The 27,293-nt window shown below is 42.7% G+C and overlaps 2 protein-coding genes across 2 annotated transcripts; both read left to right on the plus strand.

Annotated features, from left to right (window-relative positions):
• Positions 1–16,121: 16,121 nt before the first annotated feature.
• On the plus strand, positions 16,122–17,180 carry LOC146980417 (4-galactosyl-N-acetylglucosaminide 3-alpha-L-fucosyltransferase 9-like). The gene has a single exon (XM_085788672.1). It carries the CDS (start codon positions 16,122–16,124, stop codon positions 17,178–17,180), a length of 1,059 nt encoding a protein of 352 aa, XP_085644798.1.
• A 7,511-nt stretch (positions 17,181–24,691) lies between these two features.
• LOC146980418 (4-galactosyl-N-acetylglucosaminide 3-alpha-L-fucosyltransferase 9-like) lies at positions 24,692–25,792 on the plus strand. Its single transcript, XM_085788801.1, has one exon. It carries the CDS (start codon positions 24,692–24,694, stop codon positions 25,790–25,792), a length of 1,101 nt encoding a protein of 366 aa, XP_085644927.1.
• The last annotated feature ends 1,501 nt before the right edge of the window (positions 25,793–27,293 follow it).

Consider the following 27,293-nt stretch of genomic DNA (forward strand, 5'->3'; position numbering starts at 1 on the left):
CTGTGTGTTTACAATTCACGAAAGCAACGTGAACGTACGTGCCGCTCACACTCAGTAGAGTGAGGCAGCCTCCCTTGGCGTACATGTCTCCCAAGCTGTTTAATGACGGTAAAAAATGAAACAGAAAGTAAATATCCTGCATAGTTTCTCTTTTCTGTGCTGCGCTGATCAGAGCGGCGTCCCTACCTAGTGTATTTTACTTAGCAACGATCTGTTAAACAGGAATAACAGACTGTTAAATGCAAAATCAAGATGTAAATAAATATCAGAAATATCAATAAATTATCGGAATACGACATTCAATAGAGCCATGTAATAAAAAAAGGTTTATCCACTATTTTTGTGAGATTTGATGTCACAGCCATGGATGGATTAGGTCACAGCCCATAGACTGCCTTTGGAAGTCGGTACCCAAGATGGCGCTGTGACCGGCTGCGAACGCTGTGTGACGTCACGTGATATCTATCAATTGGTGGGTTGTTCCTTTCCGATGAAAAGGAAAAGTGGGTGTGGCTGTTTTTTTTACTTAAGGCCAAATTAAAAATTTTGGAACTTTTGAAAGTCTGGTTACAGGTACCACAAGTAGTTTTTCAGGGGGTTTACTACGGGAGTTGAATTTCAACATTTTAATATGTGATATTACACACCATCCCAGACACAATGGTGACGAAATTTCGTGGTAAGGATTTACTAATATATTATTGCAATGGAGAATTATGGGACGATAAGTGGGAGAAATGTAATGCTGAGGTCAATAACCCCTAAAGGCCACTAGGGGTCACACAGAAAGCGGTTCCACGTCTGAAACCTTGGGGTATGTAGATGAAATGCTGGAAGTTTCATGCTTTAGTCATAAAATGCACAATTAGTTTGCTTATCCGCTGCACTAAAGAGAAAGTGGCCTAAGTTAGCTACACAACTACAGGGACCTTGGAAGTGGTACTCGGAGCCACACGACCCTCACCTCTGCGCTGCTCCAGCTTGTAGCTCCTGGCTGACTGTTGCACCTTTCCATGGTTTATGTTAAAATTAAAAAGATGTCTTGGCCATGATGTTTAATAATGTGGGCATTTACACCTATGTTAAATATCCAGTAGTTAATTTTGAGAGTAACCCAGGTTAGGTTGAAGCTCTGAGCCTGTTGATTGCCAACGAGTGAAATTATCAAAGAAGCAATGATTTTGTTTGGATTTTTTTCCCCCTCTGGAATGTGTATACTGTTTGCTGAAAATGATGATGATCATATTAACTGATGTCATAACTTGGGGCCATACTGCCCTACAACGGAAGAAAGGGGTAACTCCTCAGAGTGCAGTCCTGAGAAAAATGAGTTTAAAGTATTTTTGTTGTCCAGTCAACTGTATTGAATTTAGGATTCTGAAAATTGGTCAAATCCTTGCTTTGGTGAGTAGTAGTCTAGCTGTGTAAAAATATTTAACTCAAACTTAACATTTTACAGTTACCTCTGTCTGTCTTTGCATTGAGGCAAAATATAAGCTAGAAAAGGGGAAACGCAAGAAAGGGGAAACTCCCATTGGTTCTAAAATGGTAGCAGCCTGTTGTACAGTAGGAACAGTAGTTGAACATTCTATACACAGGAAGAAAAGGGTAACTCATGTTTCCCCAATGCTTTGGGTAGTTCTATACACAGAGAGAAAAAGGTAACTCTAGTTACAGTGTTCTCTTGTTGTTTCATTGCAGTTTTTGGGAGTTACTGTGAAAACCACCCGCAAATAAGATAACGTTGAGTCAAGATATTTATCCACATGATGTAGCACAGTGATTTTCAACCACTGAGAGTTCGCCAGGTGTGCCGTAGAAAATTATCAAATTTAACTTGATTGATCCAAACTAGCGATGCACATTTTGAATTTTTTTTCAGACCGATAACCGACGCTAATAAGCGATTATAACCGTTAACGAGTGAGATTCAACACTCCATCGAGTGTCTGTGACTAGGCTTGTACCGACCGGCCGGTCTCTTTTTGTTCGCTTTTTTTTTTAATATATAAAACACACGTGCGCTGCTCCTGCTGTGCTGCACCAGAACAGCTGAGCTCCTCTGCTCGTCTGTGCAGCTGCAGGTGAGTGACGGGGAGCCGGTTGGAGAGCGCCTCCTTTTTTATTTTAGGGGCACCGTCCTTACAGGGTGAAGCCTTGCAGGTTGCACTCAATGTTTGTTCTGACTTTCTATCACAGGGAGTGCGCAGCATAAGTGTAAGTCCTCTCATGTACGCTTTGCTGTGAAATATGGCTGAAGGCACGAGTTGACGAGCCCCCATGAGTTGATTGACATGTAGATTAAAAAAAAGAAGAAGAATCAGCCAAAGTTCTTGTTATCATTAACAGTTTGTGTCCACACAAATATTATTTAGCTCCTAAAAATAATTTGGCTTTGTTGAGCATCTGTGTCTGCAATAGTGACTGTCTGGCAGAGTTGGCTAATAAAATAGGACTCTTTTATGTCAATGGGTGAAGTGGCTGAAGCCTGCACAATGACCTTGCCTTAGCAATGACCATTACAGAGTCAGAACAAACTAACTACACTGTAAGAGATGTACGGTATGTGTATTATATTTACTGTATTAGGCTGCATTGTGTCATTTTGTTAGTTTTTTTGGTTAGTGGTGTGCCGCAGGATTTTTTTAATGAATAAAATGTGCCGTGGCTCAAAAAAGGTTGAAAAACACTGATGTAGCAGACGTTTAATGCCCCAAAACTGACAAAATCTAATTTTTGACAAAAAATTAGTTACCCCCTTCTTGCGTTGTAGGGCAGCATAGTTGTAGTGTTTGTCCTCTGACCTGGAAAGGAACTATGCGGAAGCTGCGGTAAGTCCGAATTTTTATTTATTTTAATTGTAAAGCGACTTTTAAAATTTAAATGATGATCAAAAAGACGTAACTTGCGACCACAGAACAATTTTAAAATGAGTCTGGAGCTCATTAATGAACATTGAAAAAACGATAGATTCTTGAACAAAAACAAAGATTAACATCCACACGCTGCAGTATGGAGTATAGATGGTATAAAATGAACATCATATCATAGGTGACCTAATAACTGAGGTTAACGTTCATTACGACAGGAAATGCCCTTTAAACGAGAATGAAGATTGAAGATCAAGATACCTAAACACACAAAATAAATATGCCTCACACTGAATAAAACCTTTTGACCATAATGAAAAATATTGCTATTAACCTGTACATTAACTGATTTTTATATAGTACACAATGTAGAAAGTTTGAACAAACTCACCTTTGTTTTGTGGTTTCTCAACTCTGTGGTCTGTGTGAATGCATCTATCTTCTTGTGAATCTACTGTGTGTGAATACTGTAGTATATAATAAACCCCTCCCACCCACTCTGAACTACTCAGATGTGATGTGTGAAACTAAAACTACTCTGCTTTTTCAGGATAAACAAACTGCTAGGGTGATCAAACAGTTATGATATGATTTGCAAGTTCTGAAGTTTCAATAATACAACCTCTGAGGTTTTAGTTCTAATTAATCAGCATTGATCTGTTGCAACAATTTGCAGATCTGACCACAGCCACTTAGTGTACGTGTGACCAGGTGCATCACTAGGTTTTAAGGACGGGGAGGGGGGGCTTAGCCCCCAGTAGATGCACAGGATGTGAGCGAACATAGTGCATGACCACAAACTTAAAAAACAAAACAAAACACATTATTTAGAGTAAATTTAGTGTATTGAATCATGGGATAGTGGCCCAAGACTACTACTAAGACGTAGTTCAGTACAGGGTACACATTTTGTAAGAGCCTTGTCCTAGTCCTCATCTCTTCACAAGTTCGGTCAGGGTAACAAAATTCAACTACTAACTCATCCTTCACAACACGTTCTTCATCCACATTAACGTGAGACTTTTTTATAACCGAATAGAAACTCCTCGTTGTCCCTTTAACAGTTAAGATGCTTCTTTATTAATTAACTTACATAAAATAAAAAATAAAATAAAATTTACATAAACAATTGTAACATGAACCAAACAAATCTTAACATTCCAACTCTCATGAGCAATAGAGGATTCTAATAATAGTAACAAAGTGCAATAGCATGTAGGTGGACAGCATGATTAATGCTGCATCGTCCACGCTCTCAGAATGAGCTCAAATCTGAGGATGGCCTTTTTGGGTGACTTCTGAGAGCTTTTGAAGTCCCAGGACCTCCACAAATGAAGCACCTGGAGCCTTAAACTACAGGATCCTCTTCCATGAGGGGGGGTCCGGTTTACCATATAAGGTAGAACCACCACTGCATGTGCTGGCAGAGACATACGTCTTTTCTTTGTTTCATTTGTGGTTGAGATACAGTCTGTCCTCTGGTTAAAAAAAATCTTGAGAACTTACTGGACTACTCCCCTCCAACGGTTCTCACACATCTGCTTCTATCAGGCAGCTAAACCACATCCTCTTTTAAGTAAAATTGAAACAGTTTACATTAAAGGGATACGTGACTTACACAGCTCAATGGACCATAATGGGGGGGGTGGGCTTAGCCCCCAGTAGATGCACAGGATGTGAGTGAACAATAGTGCATGACCACAAACTTTCAAAAAAACAAATACATTATTTAGAGTAAATTTAGAGCAGTGGAGGCTGGTCCATAGAGTCAGAGGAGGTTGGTCCTCTATTTTTGAGAGGCAAAAGGAAGATCAACATATTTTTAATAAAGAGTAACTGGTTGAAATAAACCATTACCAAATCATTTATAATATATTTTTTAATCTCTTTTATGGAAGAAAATCCATTAAAACAGCTCAACAGCGCCGCCTGCAGGCGGAGGAGACAGATCAGTCTGTGTGAGGAGCAGGGAGCAGGAAGGGGGGGGCTTAGGGGAGGACGGAGGGCTTCTGTCCTCCTCTAGACGCCTCGGGGCGGGATCTCCTTCCATTCACTCAATGCATTTAGGATTTTTTCATGCTGATCTATGATTGGCTAAGACACGTAAAATGACGCGCTAAGGGAGGACGTCCTCCCCTACCAATCAGCAAGCAGAACACAAGATTGACATCAGGTTGGTCCAATGACAGTTCTCCAACCCCCCTTGGTTACTGTTGGTATGTGCATGCGCCAAACTTTTTCTCCCAGCCGTGCTGCTCCTGCTGCTCATAGCACAAGAAATACAGAGTTTTCAGCGACATTGGCATCGATTTCAAAGGAAATATCAGCAGATTTCTGGATAAACTGTTTGGAGATATCAGAGAGAAGCAGTCAGAGAGATTGTTCATAGTTTTCAGATACGTGACCTGGGCAGCTGGAGGGTAAACAAAGACACGACCGGACTTTTTTCTTCTTTTTTTCCTCCGCTGTAACGTTATGTCAGCTCAGGTAAAAGCCAAATATGGATGTAATTTGAGTGGAACACTTTGCTTTGTTATTAATAATTACAGATTTTCATGGTTTTTGTTTTTCCTTTTTAAATCAGAGGGTGTGAAATCCTCACTGTCGCATAACAGGTGTTGAATACTGGCCTGCTTTTTTTTTTTTTTTTTACATTCCACATCCATTATAAAGGCTTTTTCAATAGGCCTGTATTAATCTGAAAACAGTAAGACTGAATAAAAATGATCTTGTTTTTAAGAAATCTTGTAAGACATTGTTTTACTGTTAAATTTTCATATAAGAAAGTAGGGATAAGTAGTCAACTAGTATAAAATATTATGACGCCGTGGACTGGTGTTCTGTCCTCCCCAATTTTTTCAGTCACCAGCCGCCACTGATTTAGAGTATTGAATCATGGGATAGTAGCCCAAGACTACTACTAAGACGTAGTCAAGTAACATCTAAGGAGTAACTGTGCAAAAGTAGATGCTAAAAAGAAGTGAACCTGAGTCATTTTTCTGATGTTTTATTATTATTATTATTATTATTATGTCCAGGCAGAATTTGACCTAGACTGGAAAACTAATTATATTTCACTAGAAGCCTACGTCATAATGGTTATACACTCCATCCAAATACAACTGTTTTTGGCTCATTTTGATTTCATCCAGACCTCTTCACATTTTCCGATTCAAATACAACCAGACAACAGAAAAGTGTGATTACAACTAATAAAAAATATGCCTAGACATTTGAAATATATAAACTTAGTGAATAACCAGCTATAACATAAACCCACATTTGTAATATTAGGATCAGATGTATGTTTGTGGTATCATGCTAAGGAAGAATGAGATCTCTTCCTCAGAATCAGGTGAAGAAGGCCCATCAGAGACTTTACTTCCTCAGGTGAAGCAGACTCCCCTCCCCCGCCCCCTGCTGGTTAACTTCTACAGAGCATCCATCCAGTCCATCCTGACCTACTGCTGCTGTACAGTGTGCTTCACAAGCTGCACTGCCAAGGACAGGAAGGACCTACAGCGGGTGGAGGACGGCAGAGAGGATTATCAGGACCACAGTTCCTTCCCTCAGAGATATCTACACTGGTGGACTGCACAAGAAGGCCAGAAATATCAGCACTGTTCTCCCCACTCCCCTTCCCCTCCCCACTTCAAGACTAACTTTTTATTGTTTATTGTATTTATATATTGCTCTTTTTAACTTTTTACTGTCCTGCTGCCATGTGGAGCTGCTAAACAAATTTTCACAGTAAATGTTGGTGACAATGTTGACAGTGTCAATAAAGGATTCTAACTACATTTTCTTATGCATTTCCCACAATTCTATGATATTTAAATGAGCTATTTTAGAACATAGTTTTGAGGACTCTCTCCCTGTCTCTCTCTGGTTTGATTTACACGCTTGTTTATTAATTATCATGACAACATAAAGCACTGACAAATAAGCCTAAACATTGATATAGAACTCTGTAACACACTCATCACACAAGCAGCTTCATGTATATTAACAAAATGAACAGACGACACTGTGACACGTCTCCACTGTGCGTCTTGACCACATGTCAGCTGTTCAGCTGTAGTAGAGGAGAATCAATTTGATTTATATTTATTTGAATATTCTGCTTTTTTTAGTAGTTTTATTTGGTCGAGGTTAACTCTTTGACTGCCAGCCATCCTCACAGCAGCTTCCTCCAGCTTGTCAGACATTTTCCAGTTTTTGACTGATTTTAGACCCACCATATAATATGTACTATTACTACATACACATTCAACTAGGGGTGTGACGAGATCTTGTGCCACGAGATCTTGCAAGATTAAAATCTGTCTCGCAAGATTTTTTTTTTATGTTACAACAATATAAAACAGGATTTCCACTACCAGTTACCAATACTTTGCTCCCCTTTCCACTACACAGTTACAACTCTACTCGACTCGGTGTAGGTGCTTTTCAGTCACAGCTGAGTTCTTCATAGTTCCTCCTCAGTAAAAACGAAACTTATCAACCAGCGCAGCCAGCGTTTCCTGTTAATAAATGACTCTGTGGCGCCGCGACTCTCTCTCGCGCGCTGGCGCACACACACGCACTTACACAGACGCACACAGGCACATGGACAAGTCGCGTTGTTGATGGTAATAATTATGCGCTAAATCATGCTAATGTGTTAAAATTGCTATCCGCCCCCCACTAGACCGTCCGACGGGGGAGGGGGGTCCGAGTATCCGAGTAGTGAAATGGTACTACTTCAAAAAATCCTAGGGGAAACACTGCACATAATATTGTTTGCACTTGAAAAAAAGAAAAAAATATTTTATTTTATTTATTTTATTTTAACTTTCATACATTTTAGTTTTAGTTTCAATTTGTGGAAGAAGAAGTTTATTAAAAGCTCATGCTTACATCATGCATGTAAAGAGTTATAATAAAACATTTCAAAATGCATGTGCAACTCGGTTAAATAAAAGTCTGTTGGTCCAGTCCATATATTTTGTCATTGTAGTTTTCTTAAACTCTCGTCTCGTCTCGTTCTTGTGAACCCAACATCGTGTCTCGTCTCGTGAGCTGAGTGTATTGTCACACCCTACATTCAACCCATCAAATGAAAGAATACAGTCTCTACTTTCCAGCAAAAAAAACTGTTTGTTTCTATCTTGTTCCAGTCTTGAGACATTGGCGGTTGAATATAGGTTAGTTTAGCCCAAAATGCCATTTTGGCACCAAAATCTTGAGAAAAAGAGGTTTTTGTGTAGGCTGTCATTTTCAGGTGAACCAGTACAATTGGCTCCATTATATTTTGCTTTAGTGACGCCTCAACATCTGTACAGTTGTTCTCTTGTAAACAACAACAAAATCAACACTGACAAAAGACAAAACATTTAGGCTATTGACTGACACACACGACTCCAGTCTCTTTTCTTTCTTTTTTTTTTTAATTTTTAGAGTTACAACTTTTTCTTTTTTTTCTTTTGTGTGTGTGTGTCTTTCTCTCTCTCTCTCTCTCTCTCTCTCTCTCTCTCTCTCTCTGTGTGTGTGTGTGTGTCTCTGTGTGTGTGTGTGTGTGTGTGTGTGTGTGTGTGTGTGTGCGCTCGGATCAGTGCAACGGGTTTTTGCAGCTGAAACACGGCACTTCAGATCAGATCCAGCTTCCTGCGACCCTCTGTTCAGCAGACAGCAGTCTCTCTCACTCACACGCACACACACACACACACACACACACACACACACACACACACTAAGATTTAATTGTACACAGGAAGCTTAGACAGACAATGACTGATGGATTATTTGATTATTAGTTTTTTTTTAGAGAGGCCTGGGAAACACATAGGAACAATGGACTCTTATCTCCCACCACACATGACTAATCACATGTCCATGAACCTGAACAATCTTCTCCTGTGCTTCCATACATTTGCATGCATCCATCTTCAGGTGTGTCAGCAGTAATCACCAGCTTTTGTGAGATGGCTGTCGTTTGTGTTTGCGCGTGTGTGTTTGCCAGGGTTGGGTGAGTTCTGCAAGTGAGTATGAAGATAAACGACAAATACAACAGTCCAATGATGTTCAATTAATTTGTCATTTCCTTCTGAAAGCTGTGGAACTGCACTGCAGTGATTACACTCATGGGTCAGTTATGATGTGATCACCACTGACAGGACTGACCATCATACCAAATGACAGAGGCACTCTAAAGGAACCTGTGTGCACTTGAGTCATTCATTCAGTGTAAACAACTAAAACTGGTTTTTAGGTTGAACTCATCCATAAACATATACATGTATTTGCATTCACATGCTTTCAGGTGACAGATGCCTGCTTGAATACGAGAGGGAGAGAGACGTGCCGTACACTCTGTGGAAAGGTAAGAAGAGCTTTACTTTATGATAATGTTCATTTCTCTGAGGATTTAGACTAATGACTGTACCCATGAATTTGTTAATTATGGGCAGGGTTAAGTGCTTCTTTTCCCTACTTTTTTTTACATGCACCATAATTATCATAATTGGTCAAAATGTTGTAATGGCTTCATTCACAACGTCATGATACAAGACTGAGGCTGGAGCAAACATGGCCTCATCAAGAAGAATGTCATTTCAGATTATTGTGAATTTGCAAATTGGCAAAAATGATAATAAATGTGTGAGGTTGGGAGACATTTCATTTCGATATTTTTTGTCTTTCACTACACTGTTAATAATAATTATGGGATAGTGTAGTAACTAATTTTGTGATTATAAGACACGGTCAGTAAGAAAAAAACAGGCAACTTACAGGTGTCAGAATGATGAATTAGGGAATGTTTTATACAAGTTTTTACATTTCGCCCATGGTATCTTGAGAAAAGTGAGTAAGAGAATGTCTCATTCATAAAAAGCCTTTTTGGCTGCTGAGCTCACATATTGTCTGAGCAGTGTTGTATTTTAACATTACAAGTGAAAAGGCTTTTAGGATAAGGACTAACTGGGTTTTCTAATCCCACTCTTTGTTTGCCAAAATATATACTTTATGTGAAAAATAAACAACCATCATGTGTTGTTACTTCTGACCAATGTGAAAAACTGCATCCTTAAATTCTAATGGATAAACTATAGCTATATAGCTAAATTGGATCCTTAAATAGGACTAAAACCTAAATAATAAAATTGTACTAGCCAATAATAAATATTGTGTTTTCTTTTATTTAAAAATGTTCGTAGATAATTATGTAATAATTGGAATGGTTTGACTGCAAATGATAACAAATATTTAGTCAAAACCTGTGTTCCACCATCCCATTATATTCAGTCTCATTAACAATTTTATCATCCTCAACCCTACTTTTAATATGTTCAAGTGTAACAGTTCATTTCACCATGCATACATTACTGTTGTATCCGCCTTTATATTTATACTACTGTTTTGCTTTTGCAGATTATATTAAAAGTCTAGATGTAAGTTCATGCACTGTTAAATGGAGTACAATAATAAACTGCACATCTTTCATGATCCTTTAAAAAGCCATTCTCTACTCTTATGCTTACAATGCTAGGTTAACAATGTCTCTCTTAAACACACACACACACGCACGCACACACTCATGTAACACACTGCAAGTGGTGTTAAGTCGCTTTTTTTTTTTTTTTTACAGTGCAGTGTTGCCTCAAATCAAACACAGCTTTTGTGCACCAACATATATGCTCGCTGTTTTGCTAATTTGACTTTAACTCATTGGCTGCCAGCCATTTTCAGAGCAGAGAGCCCCATACTGCCAGCCGTTTTAGAGCATTTTGAACGATCTTATAAGACCCACAGAATATTGTGTTCTATGACTATATAAACACCGAAACTACCAAGAGAAAGAGTAGACTCTCTTTGTTCAATAGGAAAAAAAAAGTTTGTTTCTACCTTTTTCCGTTCTTTTGTAAACAGCAGTAGAACGTAGGCTGGTTTCGCCAAAAACAGCAGTTTTTGACCAAAACACTGAGAAAACAAGCTTTTTGTGGAATTTTTTATTTAGCGAATGCAAAGTCTTTTAGCCAAGCAGTTGCCTCCTGATTTGCTGTGTGGAGGGTGACCAATCCTCCTCTCAGTCGTTGGAGAGGGCAGGCTTCGATGATGTGTTCCATGGTCTGCTCCTCTCCACAAGAGCACAGTGGGCTAGGGCTGCTGCCCCATCTGTGAAGGCTGGCCAAGCACGGGCCATGTCCAGTCCTGAACCTGTTGAGGGTTGACCACTGTCTCCTTGGGAGGTCGGTGCCGGGGACCTGTTGAGTAGGGTCTGACACCAGGTGTTTATTAGGGACCTCCTTGGACGCCCACTCCTTTCTCCAGGCTGATTGGGTGGTGAAGTCAGCTGGTGGAGTGTTCTTCCAGATGGGGCGTCTGGATGGGAGTCGAGCAGTGGGTGGGTTTAGAATGTCTTCATGGATTGGTAGGTGGGGGGAGTTTTCAACCTTTTGAAGCATCTTTTGGGTGGATGCTACTCGCCGGATGTGTGGGGGTGCAATGTTTGATAGAATGGGGAGCCAGGGGATTGGTGTTGAGCGTATTGTTCCAGTAATGATTCGCATGGTTGTGTTGAGCTGGGTGTCCACGTAGTGTGTGTGGGACGACCTGGACCATACAGGAGCACAATATTCTGCCGCTGAGTATGCAAGGGCCAGTGATGAGGTTCGGAGTGTGGAGGTTGAGGCACCCCATTTTGCACCGGCAAGCTTGCTGAGCAGGTTGTTCCTGGACTTCACCTTGGCCGCCGTTCCTTTTAAGTGATCCTTGAAGGAAAGGGTCCTATCAAGGGTCACTCCAAGGTAGGTTGGATTTGGGACGTGCTTGAGTGAGAGCCCGCTCAGGTGGATGTTAAGTTCTCTAGCAGCTTTTGCATTGTGGAGATGGAATGCACTGCAAACTGTTTTTGCTGGGCTTGGTTTTAACCGCCAAGTTTTACAATACTGGTCCAGTTTGGTGAGGTCTTCAGTGAGCACCCGTTCCAGTTGATCAAAGTCTGGTGCTTGAAGTGCCAGGCAAATGTCATCTGCATAGATGAATTTGCGGGATTTGGTGCTGGGTAGGTCATTAGTGTAGATGTTAAACAGTGTTGGGGCTAGAACTGAGCCTTGAGGGAGCCCGTTTTTCTGTGTTCTCCATGCGCTGATGTTCTCTCCAAGGTGAACTCTAAACCTCCGGTTGGTCAAGAGGGTTTTGATGGTTGCTGTTGCCCAGGCAGGAAGCACCTTTGTGAGTTTCAGTTGGAGGCCTTTGTGCCAGACTGTATCGTAGGCGGCTGTGAGGTCGAGAAACACAGCCCCTGTCTTTAGTCTGTTCTCGAAACCATTTTCGATGTAGGTGGTTAGGGCCAGTACTTGTTCTCCTGTGCTTCGATCTTTCCGAAAACCTGCCTGATCCGCACAGAGAATATCCTCTACTCCTGGGGATATACGCTGGAGTATGAGCCGTTCCAGTATTTTGTAAGGAACGCAGAGTAGAGAGATTGGGCGGTAGCTTGCTGGTAGTTGAGGGTCTTTGCCTGGTTTTAATATGGCAATGACTTTTGCCCTTCGCCATTTCTTTGGGATCAGATTGGTCTTTGTGATCCTGGTGTAGAGCTGGGTCAGCCAGGTTAAAGCTTGGGGGCCCAGATGTTTCATAAACTCTGGTGAGATGTTATCATATCCTGCTGCCTTTCCACACTTGAGGCCCTGCAGGACTTTCTCCAGCTCAGCAGCCTCAAAGGGCTCAGGGTTACTTTCCTCTTCATGCGCTTTCCGATGTAACTTTAGCTCAGTTGTAACTGCCCTTCTGATATGTTTGTCTTGGGTTGCTTTTGCAATAGACAGCAGGTGAGATGCAACTTGGTTGGGTGATGCAGAAGGTCGGCTTTGGGTAGGTGGTTTCTGTGCAGCTCCTAGGCGACGGATGAGGCTCCAGCATTTCCTGCTGGAGTGAGTGAAATTCAGGTCGGCTACTGTCTCCTCCCACTTTTTTCGCCGGGCTGTTGTTAGCGATTCAATGAGATGGTCTGCAATCTCAGGGTCCCCAGATGTTTTATAGGTTTGTAGGAGGGCAGCACTCAATTCGTCCAGGCATGGGACGTAGAGAGGTCGGTAGCCTCGTGGGATAGCTTTGTGGGCAGCCTTATAGATGGCACTGCAGAAGCGATTGTATGCTTCATCTACAGAGATGGTGTGCAGTGGGATGGTGACGATACTCTGTTCCAGAGTTTCACTGTATTTCTTCCAGTTTGCTTTGCGGAAGTTCCAGCGCATCTTCCTCGGGCTGGTTATGACTGGGAGTTGTAGGCCAATGTGTATGAGCACGGGCCGGTGTTGACTGTGTGGGAAGTCGTCAAGAGTGAGGGTTTGTGCAGGGTAGGGAATGCCATTCAAAGAGCTGACCCAGCACAGGTCAGGAGAGTAGTCCTTCTTCCACCTGGCCGAGTGGAACGTTCCTCTTTGTTTGGGATCGTGTATCAGAACAAGGTCATTTCTGGATGCCCAGTCTGAAAGTGCCTCACCGTCACTGTCCGCTGCTGGGTATCCCCAGTCAGGGTGGTGGCTGTTAAAGTCTCCCACATAGATGGCAGGGTGGGGTAGGGTGGGTAGGATCTGCACATCCCAGTTGGCACTTGGGGGCTTGTACACATTAGTGATATGGAAGCCACCGATGGTTATGGTATCAGAGAACTGTGTTGTTGTCAGGTGGTTTGCTTCGGCTATGTCAGACCGCACATAGGTGGCAAGCCCATGTTTGGCATGGGAAATGTGGCACAGGAGGTCAAAGCCATTGATGGTATAGCGCCCTGCTACCTCTGTGCCGATGTGGGTCTCTTGGAGGCAGATGACATCAATAGAATGTTGAGAGGCGAGGACTTCAATGAGGCTCCGCTTGGCGGCAGAAAGGCCTTCAGCGTTGAGTTGTAGGATGCGAAGGGCAGGCCCCACCGCGAGGTGCTCCTGAGGCTGTCTGCTTTCGGCTTTGGGACTGTGACTAGGATTCTTCGAGTTGCCTCTCTGGCGTTGTCTCTTGGAATGTAGTCTGCTGGTTGGATCATTTGCTTCCCCAGGCGGACCTGGGTACTGACGGAGGACGCGACGAGAACGCTGAACGCTGATCCATTGTCCATTGTTTTTGTGGAAAGAAACATGTCAAGCAGAACAGTGACTTTGACGTTGATATTTTTTGCTTTAGTGACACCTCACACATCTGAACAGTGTTCTCCTTCTATAAAACAACAAAAACAACACTGAGAAAGGACTTTTGATGGCAAAATAATAATTTATTTACAAATATCAGTAAAAATGCATGAACTTTTTTGTACGTTTGTAGCTGTCACATGACCTCTGCCCCATGGTCGACCACTGCTCGATCCACCACCTGTAAATTATAGAAATATATAGCTAGAATTACCATAAAAATGGTGTAACATTTTTTTTTTTTAAGAACATGTTCTTAATTGATTTCGCCTGGTTAAATAAAGGTTAAAAAAAAAAAAAAAAAAAAATACATCTCTTATAGATGTAATCAAGTGTGATGTGGAGTTTTTTTTTTTTTTAACCTTTCCGATCAAAGCGATCCGCCCTTCTCTAAGCAGTAAAAGTTAGCTCGCTAGCAAGTTAGTTTATTTTATTTTTTTACCATTTGTGTATTATGTTATTACCTTCATGTCTTTCTGGAGCGTGGGGACGAGTCTCTGCTGCTCCTGGTTGATCCGGACGGAATCGCTCGGGTCACGTCCACCGAGCCGTCAGTTGAGCTGGGCTCTGGTCTGTGGTGACGCACCGTCAGCTGCTGATTCTCACCACTCGGCCCGGCTTGATCGCCGGTGTCCAGCGTCGGTTTCTTTTTCAATGATCTCCGTCATTTTCTCACGATCGCAACCCTCTTCCTCTCCGAACTACCGCGACACACACGGTACATAATGTGCCGACGTGCGGAACACATAAGTTTCTTTAGCATATCTCTTGTCATCTCGCTTCTTCTTCTCATAATCAATGCTGATCTCTCATCCAAAGAGGGCACTGCTGCCCCCTACAGGGCCTACAGGGCACCTACACGTCATTACACTAGTTTACAAGCCTGATATTGATGGACAAGCTCCGCCAGACCGTCCTCCAGCCCTTCCCGTTGAAAAACGCAATTGACGTCTATCGACGTCAATGGCAGTGAACGGTTGTAGCCTAATTAGATTGACGTCTATAGACGTCAATGGCAGCCAATGAGTTAAAATGTAGCTTTACTTTATGTGGGCCTAATGGCGTCACCAACGTGTCCTCCTGCCTTGGCTGCCAATTGACCCTTCGCCAACTCCTCCCACAAATGGCTATTGTCCAATCCTACGTTAGCAACCGTAACTATAGGCCTGGCAAGCTTTCCGCAGTGAGTCATTACGTTTGCTTTTGTGGACACATTTTGAGACTAGGACGAAAAACATTTGTTTGTAGAGAAGGATGTTGTTGTTGCTGCTGCTACCACGGCGGCGGCGGCAGCAATATAGAGATGTTCAGATACGAACGGACTTTTTTTTTCGACTTGAGCAAGTGTAAATATGGGGATAACCATATGTTCACCTCTGACATGACAGCTGGACTTTTACCGCGTTTACCTGGGCTTTTAGGCGAGGGATCCTCCAGGCAGGGACTGCTTTCACTGACTGATACAGCGGTGGGAGAAAACAAAACAGCAGCCAAAGCTGTATGTGGTTCACAATCGCCCCAAAATTTGCAGTTTGACAACGTTTCATGACCAGTGAGATGACCTAAGTCTTGATGGGTTGATAGACGGTAAAATTACCGGTCCTTACTGCTGCTCTGTACATTGTCCAGTCGTGTCGTTGAACAGATGTTTTATCCTCCTGCGCGAGTCACGTCACTGAAAACTATGAATGATCTTTGTGACTTCTTCTCTCTATTATCTCAGAACAGTTTATCCAGAAATTTGCTGATATTTCCTTTGAAATCGATACCAAATACTGCCAGGAGCATGGCTGGGAGTGAAAGCTTGCCCGCCGTAGCAACAGTAACCAAGGGGGCGGGGCTTACGCGAAGGGTCAATTACACAAGTATCAATACAATGATTGGCCACTCGCATTCTGCTGCATTTCCAAAATGAAAACCAGAGTCCTGATTGTCAATAGATGCATGTGAGTGTTGGAGACATGAACCATGAACTATGATTCAACAGTTACTTTCTATGTTTAGCTATTGGACACTAGAGTTACTATCATTCATAACACAGTTACAGAATTGATCACATGACTTTGTTCCTCTGCCTCCACAGATGTCGACCGCAGCCACATGGAAAACTTTGTGCTTGGCACTAGTTGCTGCTCTCACCATCATCGGCTTTGTTCTGTATTTTAAAGCACCAGCCCCAGTTTGTCAATATACGTTCAGATGGGCCCGTGAAGACACTTCTGAAAAGCCCATAGTCCTGTTGTGGTTCTGGCCTGTTGGTGTGAGGTTTGATCTCAGTGGCTGTTTACCCCACTTCAACATTGACAGCTGCCTCCTGACAGATGATAGATCCTTGTACAGTAAAGCAAAGGGAGTGATTATCTTCCACAGAGATATAGACTGGCATTTAAAAAACCTGCCTCCGGAGCCACGTCCAGCTTTTCAGAAGTGGATCTGGTACCATGTGGAGTCTCCTACCAACACAGCAAAGATTCCTGGTCTGGAGAACCTGTTCAACTTAACACTGAACTACAGGCGAGATGCTGACATCACGGTGAGGAATGAACTGGTGATCAGGAAAACGGACATGAAAGACTTTGTCCTGCCCAAGAAAGACAAACTGGTGTGTTGGATTGTCAGTAACAAGGACCCGGCGACCGGAACAGCAGTAAGAGAGACCTATTACCGCCAACTGTTGAAACACATCCACGTCCACCTCTTTGGTGCTTTTTCAGGGAAGCGGTTACCTTATGAGGACTACTACTCCACCATTGCTAGCTGTAAATTCTACCTGTCATTTGAGAATTCAATCCACAGAGACTACATCACTGAGAAGGTAAACGGGCCTTTCGTGGCAGGGACGGTCCCTGTAGTTTTAGGTCCACCACGGGAAAACTACGAGCAATTCATTCCCTCCGATTCCTTCATTCACATCAATGACTTCCCTGATCCTAAATCTCTGGCAGAGTTCCTGAACCACCTGGATACAGATGATGAAGCGTACATGCGTTACTTTGAGTGGAGGAAGTACTACACAGCCACTCCTCATCTCCTGTCAATCCAAAATGAATTCCTTCAGCCCGTCTGCCTCGCCTGCGATTACATGTCCAAAGACAGGGATTACAGTGTAGTTCACGACCTCTATGGGTGGTACTGGTCATGAGGAGCAAAAGTGAGATCAGCATTGATAGATTTGTTTCAGTGTTTTTTGCTCAGTTTTCTGATATTTTATAGACTACTGTTTGTTTATTAACCCATTTAATCCCCAATTTTTCCAGACATGAAAATATCCAAATCATGTGCCATTGGTAACCCTTTTAATTAGTCAATCATTATTTTCGGAAATTTTCATGGAAAATAGGTTAAAAAGTATGTGCCCGTTTCAGCCCTTGGCTTTCTTCAGTGTGAGGAAAGCCAAGGGCTGAAACGCGTCCGTCAGGCACTGCTGTGCGTTAAATAAATGTTTCAAGTTCATTTTGTGAGTGCTGCCATTCCTGTCTTCCTGTGTCATGTCTGTGTCTTTTGGTCCCTGTTGACTTCCTGGCTTATTTTGTAGTTTCGTGTCCTGTCTGTCTGTAGGTGCGTTTCCATTACCCCTTGAAATGCGCAAAACCTAAATATCGAAATGAAAAACTGGTAATGGAAACACCTACATTTCGAAAAAACTCTCAAATATCGCAAGAAAGTGTATCGCAAAAGTGTAATGGAAACACTTTTTTCGCTTTTCTACACGTCACTGGAGTTGTGTGTGTCCACGCTGTGTTGGTTTATGTGACTTGAGGGGACAAATGAACCACATGTTTTTTGTCATGCATTGCTGACCTGGGCATTGTTTCTCAATAAATTAGAAAAACCTTTCCTATTCCCCTTTTCCATGCATGGTTGAAGGAGACTGGCTCGCATCCACGCTCCCACTCCCTCCTGCGCCGACATGTCCCCTTTAGTCACATAAACCAGTACGGGTGTGTGGACACAACCCCCGTATATTGTTGTCAGCACCTCATCAACGCTGGTGTCTCTTATTTGTGGCCGCTGCCAGCGCCACATTGGCTTTGCCTTTCAGCAATCAAGCGCTGCCTTCGTCTTTGTTAAAAACAATAACAGCAACAGCTGTAGCAGCTGAGATCACTGTGCTGTCACCATAGGAACGTAAGGCGCTTACGTCCATCTTCCTCAAAGTGAAGTCTCGCGAGGCGAGAATTAGGGATATCGCAAGACTAGATTACGGCTCATTCTCTCATGGAAACCCCCGCAAATAGCAATTGCAATTTTTCTAAGTTTCAGAAATATCGCATTTATTTTGCGAAAATCTGTAATGGAAACGCAGCTTGTGTGCTCCCTGCTTGTGATTACCTAATATGTCTCACCTGTCTTGATTGCACCATCTGTGTCTTCCCTTGTGTATTTAGCCTCAGTATCTCGCTTTGTCTTTATTGGATCGTCTGCATTGCTACCTTGTGTGTTCCCTGTGTTCAAGATTTCAAGATACTTTATTGTCATTATACTTGTGTGTACAACGAAATTTTTTTAAATTAATTTATTTAACCTTTATTTACCCAGGCAAGCAAATTAAGAACAAAATTCTTAGCAAAATTCAATAACAAAAGTCAAGGTGTACAGTCAGATACGGACTCGTAAAAAAAAAGACAGGAGAATAAAATATATAAATACTAAAACAATATACATCACTCACACAACATCATTCACTCACTGATTCACACACATTCTCAAACATCACACATCACGCACTCTCAACAGTACCAATATACCCTATACAGACACTGTACGGTAAACAGTACTACAGTAATATGCATTGTACAGTGTGATTATGGCTGTAGTGCATTGTTCCCCAGTGTGCCAGCTCCCTGTTTTTGGTTTGAGTAAGTGAATAAACCCTTTTCGTTCCACCGCACCTACTGTTTGTTGTCTGCATTTGGGTCCAGATCTTTTCCCTACCCTGACAGCCAGTAGAGACTTCCTTCCGTGGCTCAGTGGTTTTCTGCCAAACCTTTGCATAAGAGACTGAGCCACGTAGGTGCATAGTTGCAGAATGCAAACAGGACTATGGAAATGAATACAGCAAAGCAGCCAGCTATCTCATTCACGCCAGGGTCATGGAGACACCCTGACTTCTCAAAGACACAAAGACTTGGTAGGGAATGTAAGTTCCCAACCCTCCAATACTCTGCAGGCATGCCCACAGCCCCCAGTTCCACCTCTGGCCATGCCACACCCTCCATGTCCTCCACCTGCTGTGCAGCAGCAATCACCAGCCCCTATACTCTGCCACAGTCTCCAGTCCTGCTGCAACCTTCTGTCCCCACTCCCGTTCTGGCGTCGGGGGTCCCGGTGGACGTCACCCCTATTCCGGTGTCAGATGATGCAGCACCCAGCTCTCCTGTGGAGGTCAGTGCACCGAGCAGGAGACGTAGGCGGCGAGGGCGCCGATCCTCAGCACCCCCCAGCTCTGATGTGCCAGAGCTCGGGGTTTCCTGTCTCCAACCTGGTGGCGAGCAGGCCCAGGTTCCCAGACTCCATCCAAGGGGCTCATCCACTCCTGTTTCCAGTGTCCAGCCGGTCTTGAGCTCAGCTCCTGTCTCCAGTGTCCAGCAGGAGGCCCGTCCTGCTTCCTGTGTCCGGTGTCAAGCAGGAGGACTGTCCGGCCCCTGATTCCTGTGTCCAGCAGGAAGCCCGTGTGGTTCCTGTCTCCAGTGTCCGGTCAGAGGCCTGTCCGGCTTCTGTCTTCAGTGTCGAGCTATTGGAGTGCTCGACCAGTGTCCAGCCGGTGGTCAGTCTGGCCCCCGCCTCCAGTGTCCAGCTGGTGGTCTGCTCGACACCGGTCGCCACTGTTCAGCCGGTGGTCCGCCCGGCTCCTGTCATCAGTGTCCAGCTGCCAGCACAGCCCACCTCTGCTCTGGGACTGCAGTCGGCAGTCGGCAGTCCGCCTCTCTCTGGGTCGTTGGTGGGCGGTCCGCCTCCCTCCTGGTCTCCAAGTGGCCTCGTCCTCTTGCCGGGCCTCCAAAGGGGACTTGCCAAGGCCGACGTCCTCCTGCCCGGTCTTCGGGACGACCCCCAAACTCTCTGTGCTCTTCTTCCCGGCCTCCCCCCCAGAATCCTCTGGGCCTCCAGAGCCCTGTTCCCCTCCTCACTGTCTGTCTGTTTTTTTTCCTGTGGTGTCCCTCCTCCCACCTGGTTCGATGTTTGTTGAGGGCTGTCTGGTATCCAGCCCTTTTGAGGGGGGGAGGGAGTTCTGTCATGTCCTTTGTATGCTCCCCTCTTGAGTTAAGTGGTTCCCTGTTTTATTTATAAGTTCTGTGTCCTGTCTTCCTGTGTCATGGTATGTGTCTTTTGGTCCCTGTTGAGTTCCTGTTTTATTTTGAAGTTCTGTGTCCTGTCTTCCTGTGTGCTCCCTGCTTGTGATTACCTAATGTGTCTCACCTGTCTTGATTGCACCACCTGTGTCTTCTCTTGTGTATTTAGCCTCAGTGTCTCCCTTTGTCTTTGTTGAATCGTCTGCATTGCTACTTTGTGTGTTCCCTGAGTTCCCCGGTGTGCCAGCTCCCTGTTTTTGGTTTGAGTAAGTGAATAAACCCTTTTCGTTCCACCGCACCTACTGTTTGTTGTCTGCATTTGGGTCCAGATCTTTTCCCTACCCTGACAGCCAGTAGTAGTTCCTTCCGTGGCTCAGTGGTTTTCTGACAAACCTTTGCATAAGAGACTGAGCCACTGTTCTTGAGAAGGTGAGCAGGTCAATGGTCCCTCCCATGACATCTCTGTAAAAGAGATGGCAGTTTGATGTGGTATCTTGAAACCTGTAGATCATGAACGTCAACACCACCCATGTGCTCATTGTATTGGTTGATGCATTTTGGTTGTTTGACTTTGTCAAATGCACGTCACTGCTTGTTCCATCTCTTTACAGAGGTCTCACTGTATTTATCTTCCATGTTTGTCCCCATTGTGACAATGTTGTTGTCTTTCCAACGGACCAACAACTTCTGTCCCTCAGTCAGGACCTCAGAGGTTCCCCAGGGGAACTTCATGAATTTCTTCTGTGATGTAAATAGGAAATCAAATGTCAATCAATGTCTCATTGTTCCAGATCTCCTATACCCTCTTTTTGTCATTTCATCAAGGAGTGCAAGCGAAGTGAAGAGGTTGTCATGGAAGAATTTGCAACCTTGAGGCACCTCAGCCTGCTCTGCAAGGCCAAGAACTACGTTGGGTCCCTGACCTAACCCAGTCTCAGGGAGGAGGGTGTGGGAACCACCATATGGCTCCATGTGATGCATGTAAACTGGATGAGGCAAGGCTCCATAGCTTGTAACCAATACGGATTGGTTTACCTTTTATGAATTACTTACATCCATGTCGACCATAATATGGGATCATACTCTCATCCACTGACAGCCATTCCTGAAATGGCATGATTTTATATGACTGACTGAGCTCAGCAAAGATGGGCCTGAATTTATAAAATGAATCATCAGTGTTATGAGTGTTATCAACCACATGAACTGATGCCATTATTTCATCAAAGCGATTTCTTCGCATTGCATCGGAAATGCTTTCATTGTGTACATCATTGTCAAGTGAATGTTTGTGTACTCTCTGTGGCATATTGCACTTTAATGATTTTACTGTATGTTTTTAGTACTTTCCTGCAGCTCTTCTTTTGTACTGTTTTTGTCTTGTTGTGAAGCAGCACTGCTCTCTGTCCGAGAGAAATTTCTCCCACGGGAGACTAATAAATGATTTTGACTTTGACTTTGACCAGTACATGTGTCTTCTTGGGACAGAGCTGTACCCAGATGTGATCAGTATTCCATAGAATGGTAAGAGCTCATCCATTGTTAGACTCAGTTGCTTGCCCTTGGTCTGGGTGGAGTAGAGGTTGGACAAGGGTTAGCTCTCTAAGGGTGGGTGGATACATTAGTAGGAAAACATCCATTGGGCTGGGGCAGCTTTGTTTAACACATTCTGCAGCATTTGGGCTGTATACTGTGTGTTTTGGAATACCTGCTGTGACAGGCCTCTTAGATCGTTTGAAGGTTCGGTTTTTATTTTTGACCACTTGCAACTTGGTCCTTGGCTCGTCTGTCTGGACCCCATAGTGGGTAGATGGACTTGGCTCTTCAGAATCAACAGGGGGTGGAAGTGGGGTAGTGGTGAGGAGGGAGTTATCATCACTGATAACATCTGTTTCATAATCTCTTTGCATAAATTCAGCACTTGCATTTAGCAGCCTAGCGGCCAAATGGCCTGTCTCACCCATCCATGTCTGACCCATCACTGTCAGTCACTGAGGACAGTGTCTTTCTCACTTTGAGGGACAACTGCAATGTTGCATGCCTTGTCAGGAGGGTACACAAGGTCCAACATACAGAGAACTTCATTCAAAGTTTAGCTAAAAGGAACAACAGAGTAGAGCTACACTGTGTTGCATCAACAATTTTACTCATTCTGTGAAAATACTGAACATAGTTGAGTTAATGTAAATACACCTGTCAATACTAGACAATTTAAAGACAATGTCTTATCTTTTTAACCCTCTTTACTGACCTCTTTTGTTAGTGCTTTGTTGCAGCCATCTTCCTCGGATGGTGCAACCAGGAAGTAATCAGCTCTGATCATGTGACAATTTACACTAAACATATGAAACTGCACATAGTGTTTGGGAGTTTTTTTAATATCAGCATTTTCTCGAAATAGGTTGGTTCTCCATTCAGTATAGGACCTTTAAACTGGACATGTTTTTTACGGTCACCTTTGTGACCGATGGGATTAAATGGGCAAATTGGGCATTAGCTGGTACCTTAGTAGCCAACTAGTCTTCCTTGGGTTCACAAGGAACAACACAGAATATACACAAGAACGTCACATCCTCAACATATCATACATTTACAAATACAGTCAATCACAATAGGACCTAATGTTAAAAAGTTAAAACAAACCTTTGAAAATTTCCACAAATCTTAAACAGAGTTTTTTCTTAGGCAGCAAAATGGAACCACTCTTACTCGTGTACAGCTCGTATGAAATAGGATTTCAATTTCTTTTTAAATACCTGTTTACTTTCAGTACAACAGAGGTAGTGGGGTAGATTTGAGTTTTGGCAGCAGATGCCCAGACCACAGAACGATAATCTAGGTGGCACAACACCAAACTCTGCACAATCTGACACATGAGGGGTCGAGCAACAAAGGAAGCACATTTCCTGGAGATACAGACAGCTCTGTGCTTACTAAAGGAAATCCTGGAATCCAACAATACACTCAGAAGTTTGACAGCCCCTACTTGTTCCACAGTTACATTATTTAATTTTAAATCCAACTTTGGGCTACAAGATAACTTGTGTCTTGAACCTATTAAAATGGTTTTTGTTTTAAGAACATTAAGGACAAACATATTACAAGAAATCCAGTCATGTAGAATTTGCAGTTCCTTATTAAGGACATCATTCAACATTCAACTCTATTACTGTATTAAATTAACGTATTCACCTGAAATCAAGGTTAGGTTTGGTTATTCTGTGGTTTTAAGAGGTTTTGAGCAAAACTTTTCATGATAAAAATCTCAGTATCTGTAGCTACCATGTGTTTACAGAGGAAAGCAAACATGTACCTGTCACAGCCTTCATCTGTCTTCCATTCAACCTGTCTCTTGTGGGCGTTGCTCTGATGATCCATTAGGTCCAGGTGAGATGAGATGGAGACAAAGGTCCTTCTGTCTGTGACCAGTTGGTTTAATTCTTTTATCACGACCAAAGCTCGTCACTTTTCTCTATATGTTTTTCTTCCACTTGCAACCTATAGAAGATGGATGATGATTCAAATGCACTGGGTGGAAACATGGTTTGTTTGACTGGATTAAAGGACTCAGTGACTGTGATTCTGGCTGATAATGGTTGTAACTTTTATGCGAAAGATGATTTTGTGTGTGTGCGTGTGTGTGTGTGTGTGTTACTTTGTAGATGTAACCATTTTGCTTTGTTTGTGACCTCATGTACTGAAAATAATAAAGTTACTTTAATCTCAAAAAGGTCATACCAGTAATTTCTCTATTGTGCCTCTTTTTAAAGTCATACAACATTGTAGATGATACACCAGCTGCTACAACACCTCATTTCATCTAAAGCGTCACAGACACCTTTACCCAATCGTTATGAAAATCTGTCATTTTAAAGTCAAATCTCCAAGTCACCGATGCCTGAGTGCAGTCTGACAGAGGTTGGGCTGATGAGTCAGTGGGACATCAGTCAGATGTCACATAGAGAAGTAGAAAAAACCAAACGAGTTTCCCCTGATCTGTGTTGTCCTGGTCCAGCCCCTCAGTCTTAACCCTCACCCTGCACAACATTTACACACTCAGCCTTCATGCAGCAACAGCATTTCCAGCCCCAAGACAGCAGGTACCTGACAGTAGCTTCATTTTCACCTTTTAAATTAATCATAGCCACCATATTTTAGTGGTGGAACTAATGCTCATTTGGATTACTTTATTTTCCTTTTTATTTATCTATTCAGTATTATTTCTTTTACAAATCTAGATTATGAACTCTTACTGCTGCTGTTTGTGATTTAACACTTAGTTTATATCCAGATAGTTTATATCTCTTTCAGTTTGTGTTGCCAATAATCATCAGAAGAGGTTCTCCTCTGTTGCCGTGTTGATATGGCTCCTTCTTCCATTTCTTCTGTGTTACGCATCCCCCTGACGGTGACTCTCATGCTGGCTGGAGTCATAATCCTGATTTTAATGTACTACACATCAGCTCCATCTCCCCGATGTTATCCTCCCCCGGCTAATTCATGGCGGCCCAACAACACTGCGGTGAAACAAGTTCAACAACAGACGGAAAAACCTGTCGTGCTGCTGTGGTTCTGGCCTGAAAACAAACATTTTGATTTCCAAGACTGCAAGAAGCTTTTCAACATGGACAGCTGCCTCCTCACAGACGACAGGTCTTTATACTCCAGGGCTGAGGCCGTTGTGATATTTCACAGAGCCATCCAGGACGACCTCTCCAACCTTCCTGCCTCGCCCAGACCCAGATTTCAGAGGTGGATCTGGTTTAACATGGACTCACCCACCAACACGCGCAGGATAGCAGGCATTCAGGGACTATTCAACCTAACGCTGAGCTACAGGAAGGACGCAGACATCCACGTTCACTGGAAACTGACTGTCAGAGAGAAACCAGCTGAGGACTTTGTCATTCCAAAGAAACAACAACTGCTCTGTTGGATGGTGAATGAACACGAGCTCAATGGGACACTGGAGAGACAGCGCTTTTACATGGAGCTTACAAAATACATAAAGGTGCACATGTTTTTCAGCTCCTCTGGGGAGACCTTGAGGGGTGACAACTATTTTCAGACTATTAGCAGCTGCAAATTCTTCCTTTCTTTTGAGGATTCAATCCACAGAGATTACATCACAGAAATATTCACCGGTCCTCTGGCAGCTGGCACTGTGCCAGTAGTTTTGGGTCCACCTAGAACCAACTATGAGGACTTTGCCCCAGGTTCCTCTTTCATACATGTAAATGACTTTCCTGATGCCGTGACCCTGGCTAACTTCCTCCTCAGGCTGGATGAGGATAATCAGACGTATGTAAAATATTTTGATTGGCGGCGTTTCTACACAGTCAAACGCCATCCCACGGAGGAGAGGCAGGAGTTTGCACACGCTATCTGCCAGGCCTGTCATCACGTGGCCATGAACAAGGAGTACAGAGTGGTGCTTGATCTGTACAAGTGGTTCTTACTGTGACACTGTCAGACTGTGGTGACCATGCTGCTGACAAGTACTCACTAGAAATACAACTTTTGCCTCAGCACAGAGGAAACGGTCCATGTGAGGATTCATATTGTCATTGTCCTGTAAAATATTTGTCCAATTTAGACAAATAAAGTACTTAAGTCAAGATGATACATAGGATTTATTACACTCCAGAGAAACTACATAAAATGAACAGTGAGATGTCATTTCTCTGCTGGCGTTGTAAGAAACAAAAAGGTACTTTTTTTCATATGTTTTGGTCATGTGACTCACTTTATTTTTTTTGGAATTCTGTCATTCAGTTATTATCTCAGTGTTTTTGTGTGTCCATTCCATTGTCATCTCGTTTGTGTCTTTTGGGAACTAATACATCTGATAGATGAAATAAACATCAGTGCAGGTACATAGACCTTGCCATGTTGGCAGCCAGGAAGTGTATAACCTTGAAGTGGAGGAATCTGAACCCCCATCAACAGTCCACTGGTGGAATGAACTTTCAAGCTATCGTACTTTAGATAGTATATATTACAGGAGTAAAAACAGATCCTCAGACTTTTTAAAAATTTGGCAATCTCATATTGATTTAGATTTTGGAGTGTCTTGGGCCAATATAGGGCATAGTGGAGATGGTATGATCAGTGTGTAATGATATGTGTTATTGTTCTGTTTTATTGTGTGTGGGTAATCCCCACCTTTTTTGACTTTTTTTATTTATTTTTTTATTTTATTTTAGTTATGTTTCGCTGCTGGTGCTTGTTTGTTTTGTTTTGTTGTCATTGTCTGTGTGTTTGGAGGGTATATGACTGGTTGTTGTTGTCTTTTTGTTGTTTGTTTGTTTTGTGAGGGAACCAGGCCCATTTGGGATTGAATGACTGTGATATGAAGTGCTGTATTACATGAGATTTGGTGATCTGAGTTCCTGTCCTGTGGTTGAAAATGAAAAAATATAATAAAAAAAATAAAAATAAAAAAAAGTTTCACCTAAGTTTTTATTTATTTATTTATTTTTTACACATTTCTATTAATTAATTAATTAATTAATTAATATTTCTTTAACTTCATCTGTGTGTTTTTAAATACATTTTTTAAACATTTTTGAATTTTATTTTAATTTAGAGCCATACAGTATATGGTCACGCAATTGACCTTGATTTGCAGAAAAAATCAAAAATACATAATTAAAAAACTTCCAATAATGGTTCAGGTTGGAAATTTAGAATGTCCATGTATTTAAATGAGTGCACTATAAAGGATTAAAGCAAAACCTTCTCATTTTCACTGAATCATGAGATCTTTCAATGCTGTAAACACCATGACTACCATTGCCATAGCTCCCACTTGAGGTAATTGAAGAAAATGTTTGGGTTTTTTTTTTAGGTTATTTGGATCCTTTAGTATGGTTAAAACAGACATGTGGGGCGGTGTTTAGCTCAGTTGGTAGACACACAAGTCACGGTTCGGTACGGGTTCGGTACAACAGACACTAATTGAA

This window comes from Trachurus japonicus, chromosome 10, assembly GCF_045865225.1.
Source record: "Trachurus japonicus isolate A0001 chromosome 10, Traja_1.0".
NCBI lineage: Eukaryota > Metazoa > Chordata > Actinopteri > Carangiformes > Carangidae > Trachurus > Trachurus japonicus.